Below are 6,000 nucleotides of genomic sequence, written 5' to 3' on the forward strand. Positions count from 1 at the left end.
TCTGCGTGCTCGTTGATAAAGTGGGCAGTCCTACAGAATGTGGCTGACTGATAATGGAGCCTGGCAATTCTCACAGAGGAGCAGGGCGCCCCTCCGTGAGATATCCATGAGTAAGGCGAGTATGGCCAATGCGGAGACGGGAGAGAGTAGTCTCCCAACCTCAACACTGGTGATAAGAAGACGGCCAGTAACCTATACTCGGTTTAATAGATTGAAGTTTGTTACCGAGCATAGTAGACCAACGTTGTTGCCAACGGGTGTGAAGGTGGGAAGATATTGCAGCAAAATAGTCCGTAAATGGAATACCTCTGTATGAAACTGGTAGGTCATGTACTGCTGACCGTGCAGCAGTGTCTGCCTGTTCATTGCCCTGTGCGTCAACATGACCAGGGACCCAACAAAAAGCAATATCTTTATGCTGGGTAAAGATGCGGCGTAGCCAAAGTTGGATACGGAGGACTAAGGGGTGAGGTGTATCAAATTTCTGTATAGCCTGTAAAGCACTAAGGGAGTCTGAGACAACCACAAATGATGACACAGGCATAGATGCAATACGGATAAGTGCTGCAAGGGTGGCATACAATTCAGCAGTAAAAATACTAGCCGAAGATAGTAAATGCCCTCGTACGACGCTGTCTGGAAACAATGCTGCGAATCCTATGCCATCAGAAGACTTAGAGCCATCTGTGTACTCAGCAATGGCATGAGAATGAGAGTGGAAGTGGTCAAGAAAAAGAGAGCGGGAAGCGACCGTAGACAGTTGGGCTTTCGAGCAAGGGAGAGAGAAAGAAGAGACTCGAACAGCTGGAACTTCCCAGGGGGGGTAGGGAAAAGTGAGATGCTACATGAACATAGAAAGGTGGTAATTGAAGAGAAGACGAGAGCGAATGAAGGCGAAGAGAGAAGGGGCGGAGTAAACAGGGGCGGCGAACAAATAATGAATGTCTACTAATATCAGTGACCATTCTATAAATGGAAGGATTGCGGAGATCATGAGAGCGTACATAATAGCGAAGGCAGTGGGCATCATGGTGATCGGATAAGGATGGAACGTTTGTTTCTGCATAGAGGCTCTCAACAGAGGAAGAGCGAAAAGCACCAAAGCATAAACGTAATCCTTGGTGATGAATGGGGTTAAGGCTAGAGAGAGTAGCAGGAGATGCCACTGAATAGATCTGGTCACCATAATCAAGTTTCGATAAAATGAGGGTGGAATGTAGGCGAAGGAGGGTTCGACAATCAGCTCCCCATGAAAGATGAGCAAGGGTTTTAAGAAGGTTCAGCCGGCTGCGACAAGTTCTCATGCATATAATAATTCCAAATTCAAAATCTACCTTAGATTGAGAAAACAGGTAACCATTTACAGGCTTTCTTAGAAGACAGGCTGGATTTTGGATTACACTCCTGTTCCTACATTAGTACAAAGGGCAATTTCATATTTTTTATTGCATTCATTCTTTTCTCTATCTTCATCATATCCTTTAAGAGAAGTACCTTTATGGTAGTGCAAGGCATGACCTTTATGGGTTTAATTATTATACTCATGGGGAGTGTTAAGCCCATAGGGGGTTATACAGCACCCAGGGAAATGGGAGGTATTAAGCATCACTCATTCTCTTCCTACTGCCCCTGTCCTTGAAGACCAAAAGTCACAACATTGTGGTTAGAATAGTTCACAAATAATTCTCACTTTCAAGAAGAAACTCTTGACAATGCTTTAATCTCTCCTGAACCACTGTAAGTCTCTCAATAATGGTTTAGGACTGACTGAAATATCAAGAGTTTCTTCTTGAATGTATAGGTTATTTGTGAGTTTGTCTTAGTTGTTGGCACTTTTTGCCAGCCAACCAACTTTGATATTTTTATTTATTATCACACCGGCCGATTCCCACCAAGGCAGGGTGGCCCGAAAAAGAAAAACTTTCACCATCATTCACTCCATCACTGTCTTGCCAGAAGGGTGCTTTACACTACAGTTTTTAAAACTGCAACATTAACACCCCTCCTTCAGAGTGCAGGCACTGTACTTCCCATCTCCAGAACTCAAGTCCGGCCTGCCGGTTTCCCTGAATCCCTTCATAAATGTTACTTTGCTCACACTCCAACAGCACGTCAAGTATTAAAAACCATTTGTCTCCATTCACTCCTATCAAACACGCTCACGCATGCCTGCTGGAAGTCCAAGCCCCTCGCACACAAAACCTCCTTTACCCCCTCCCTCCAACCCTTCCTAGGCCGACCCCTACCCCGCCTTCCTTCCACTACAGACTGATACACTCTTGAAGTCATTCTGTTTCGCTCCATTCTCTCTACATGTCCGAACCACCTCAACAACCCTTCCTCAGCCCTCTGGACAACAGTTTTGGTAATCCCGCACCTCCTCCTAACTTCCAAACTACGAATTCTCTGCATTATATTCACACCACACATTGCCCTCAGACATGACATCTCCACTGCCTCCAGCCTTCTCCTCGCTGCAACATTCATCACCCACGCTTCACACCCATATAAGAGCGTTGGTAAAACTATACTCTCATACATTCCCCTCTTTGCCTCCAAGGACAAAGTTCTTTGTCTCCACAGACTCCTAAGTGCACCACTCACTCTTTTTCCCTCATCAATTCTATGATTCACCTCATCTTTCATAGACCCATCCGCTGACACGTCCACTCCCAAATATCTGAATACGTTCACCTCCTCCATACTCTCTCCCTCCAATCTGATATTCAATCTTTCATCACCTAATCTTTTTGTTATCCTCATAACCTTACTCTTTCCTGTATTCACCTTTAATTTTCTTCTTTTGCACACCCTACCAAATTCATCCACCAATCTCTGCAACTTCTCTTCAGAATCTCCCAAGAGCACAGTGTCATCAGCAAAGAGCAGCTGTGACAACTCCCACTTTGTGTGTGATTCTTTATCTTTTAACTCCACGCCTCTTGCCAAGACCCTCGCATTTACTTCTCTTACAACCCCATCTATAAATATATTAAACAACCACGGTGACATCACACATCCTTGTCTAAGGCCTACTTTTACTGGGAAAAAATTTCCCTCTTTCCTACATACTCTAACTTGAGCCTCACTATCCTCGTAAAAACTCTTCACTGCTTTCAGTAACCTACCTCCTACACCATACACTTGCAACATCTGCCACATTGCCCCCCTATCCACCCTGTCATACGCCTTTTCCAAATCCATAAATGCCACAAAGACCTCTTTAGCCTTATCTAAATACTGTTCACTTATATGTTTCACTGTAAACACCTGGTCCACACACCCCCTACCTTTCCTAAAGCCTCCTTGCTCATCTGCTATCCTATTCTCCGTCTTACTCTTAATTCTTTCAATTATAACTCTACCATACACTTTACCAGGTACACTCAACAGACTTATCCCCCTATAATTTTTGCACTCTCTTTTATCCCCTTTGCCTTTATACAAAGGAACTATGCATGCTCTCTGCCAATCCCTAGGTACCTTACCCTCTTCCATACATTTATTAAATAATTGCACCAACCACTCCAAAACTATATCCCCACCTGCTTTTAACATTTCTATCTTTATCCCATCAATCCCGGCTGCCTTACCCCCTTTCATTTTACCTACTGCCTCACGAACTTCCCCCACACTCACAACTGGCTCTTCCTCACTCCTACAAGATGTTATTTCTCCTTGCCCTATACACGAAATCACAGCTTCCCTATCTTCATCAACATTTAACAATTCCTCAAAATATTCCTTCCATCTTCCCAATACCTCTAACTCTCCATTTAATAACTCTCCTCTCCTATTTTTAACTGACAAATCAATTTGTTCTCTAGGCTTTCTTAACTTGTTAATCTCACTCCAAAACTTTTTCTTATTTTCAACAAAATTTGTTGATAACATCTCACCCACTCTCTCATTTGCTCTCTTTTTACATTGCTTCACCACTCTCTTAACCTCTCTCTTTTTCTCCATATACTCTTCCCTCCTTGCATCACTTCTACTTTGTAAAAACTTCTCATATGCTAACTTTTTCTCCCTTACTACTCTCTTTACATCATCATTCCACCAATCGCTCCTCTTCCCTCCTGCACCCACTTTCCTGTAACCACAAACTTCTGCTGAACACTCTAACACTACATTTTTAAACCTACCCCATACCTCTTCGACCCCATTGCCTATGCTCTCATTAGCCCATCTATCCTCCAATAGCTGTTTATATCTTACCCTAACTGCCTCCTCTTTTAGTTTATAAACCTTCACCTCTCTCTTCCCTGATGCTTCTATTCTCCTTGTATCCCATCTACCTTTTACTCTCAGTGTAGCTACAACTAGAAAGTGATCTGATATATCTGTGGCCCCTCTATAAACATGTACATCCTGAAGTCTACTCAACAGTCTTTTATCTACCAATACATAATCCAACAAACTACTGTCATTTCGCCCTACATCATATCGTGTATACTTATTTATCCTCTTTTTCTTAAAATATGTATTACCTATAACTAAACCCCTTTCTATACAAAGTTCAATCAAAGGGCTCCCATTATCATTTACACCTGGCACCCCAAACTTACCTACCACACCCTCTCTAAAAGTTTCTCCTACTTTAGCATTCAAGTCCCCTACCACAATTACTCTCTCACTTGGTTCAAAGGCTCCTATACATTCACTTAACATCTCCCAAAATCTCTCTCTCTCCTCTGCATTCCTCTCTTCTCCAGGTGCATACACGCTTATTATGACCCACTTCTCGCATCCAACCTTTACTTTAATCCACATAATTCTTGAATTTACACATTCATATTCTCTTTTCTCCTTCCATAACTGATCATTTAACATTACTGCTACCCCTTCCTTTGCTCTAACTCTCTCAGATACTCCAGATTTAATCCCATTTATTTCCCCCCACTGAAACTCTCCTACCCCCTTCAGCTTTGTTTCGCTTAGGGCCAGGACATCCAACTTCTTTTCATTCATAACATCAGCAATCATCTGTTTCTTGTCATCCGCACTACATCCACGCACATTTAAGCAACCCAGTTTTATAAAGTTTTTCTTCTTCTCTTTTTTAGTAATTGTATACAGGAGAAGGGGTTACTAGCCCATTGCTCCCGGCATTTTAGTCGCCTCATACGACACGCATGGCTTACGGAGGAAAGATTCTTTTCCACTTCCCCATGGACAATAGAAGAAATAAAAAAGAACAAGAGCTATTTAGAAAAAGGAGAAAAACCTAGATGTATGTATATATATATATGCATGTGCGTGTCTGTGAAGTGTGACCAAAGTGTAAGTAGGAGTAGCAAGATATCCCTGTTATCTTAGCGTGTTTATGAGACAGAAAAAGAAACCAGCAATCCTACCATCATGCAAAACAGTTACAGGTTTTTATATACTAATTTATATTGACATTTGACATTTTCTTTGCAGCTTCAGATGAACTGGATGCCCCAGAAGAAAGAGAATCTCCAGAGTAACTGTGCCAATCAGTGTTGAACTGAATATTTTATACATTTTTTTTAAGACATCCTTCATTTGTAGATATTTTTTGTTTGTGACAAATTCTATTTTAGTGATTTTTATATTCTTATTGTACATATTGAATGTTCAGAGTATTTTCTTTTTTTCTTTATAGTTGATCTCATGTCTGCATATTGATATGTAAAAACTGTATATCTTTTATGAAATCTTGGAGTTTGTTGAAGTGTTCTGCCTATTATATAACATAAGCCTCTCCAAATGCTATATAAATTGCAATATTCCCAATTTCTAGTTGATAGAATCTTCATTCTCGATTTTGGACAATAAATTAGAACAGTATATACTTTTCAATTAAAGGTAGACACATTATATATCTAATTGAGTTAGGAAAATAAAATATATTTTTCACTTGTGTTAGTGGTCATCTTTCACTATTTTCATATAAAATAAAATCATCTAACACAATTATTGATTTTAACAAATTCAGTTATAAAATTAGCAGTATATTAACAGACTCTAATCCCA

The 6,000-nt window shown here is 40.8% G+C and overlaps 1 protein-coding gene across 3 annotated transcripts in view; it reads left to right on the top strand.

Moving 5' to 3' along the window:
* Positions 1 to 5,634, top strand: part of LOC128694492 (BRCA2-interacting transcriptional repressor EMSY) — a 97,307-nt gene extending 91,673 nt beyond the window's left edge. The window contains exon 21 of one of the 3 annotated variants that reach the window (XR_011393671.1): positions 5,425 to 5,558. Coding sequence is in view for 2 of the 3 variants with exons in the window: in XM_070097912.1 (XP_069954013.1) it covers positions 5,425 to 5,471 (47 nt within the window). In the remaining variant the exon portion in view is untranslated. Of the gene's footprint in view, positions 1 to 5,424 lie in introns of all 3 variants that reach the window. The other 2 variants (XM_070097912.1, XM_070097913.1) reach the window with 2 other exon arrangements.
* The last annotated feature ends 366 nt before the right edge of the window (positions 5,635 to 6,000 follow it).

The sequence above is a fragment of the Cherax quadricarinatus genome, chromosome 60 (assembly GCF_038502225.1).
Source record: "Cherax quadricarinatus isolate ZL_2023a chromosome 60, ASM3850222v1, whole genome shotgun sequence".
NCBI lineage: Eukaryota > Metazoa > Arthropoda > Malacostraca > Decapoda > Parastacidae > Cherax > Cherax quadricarinatus.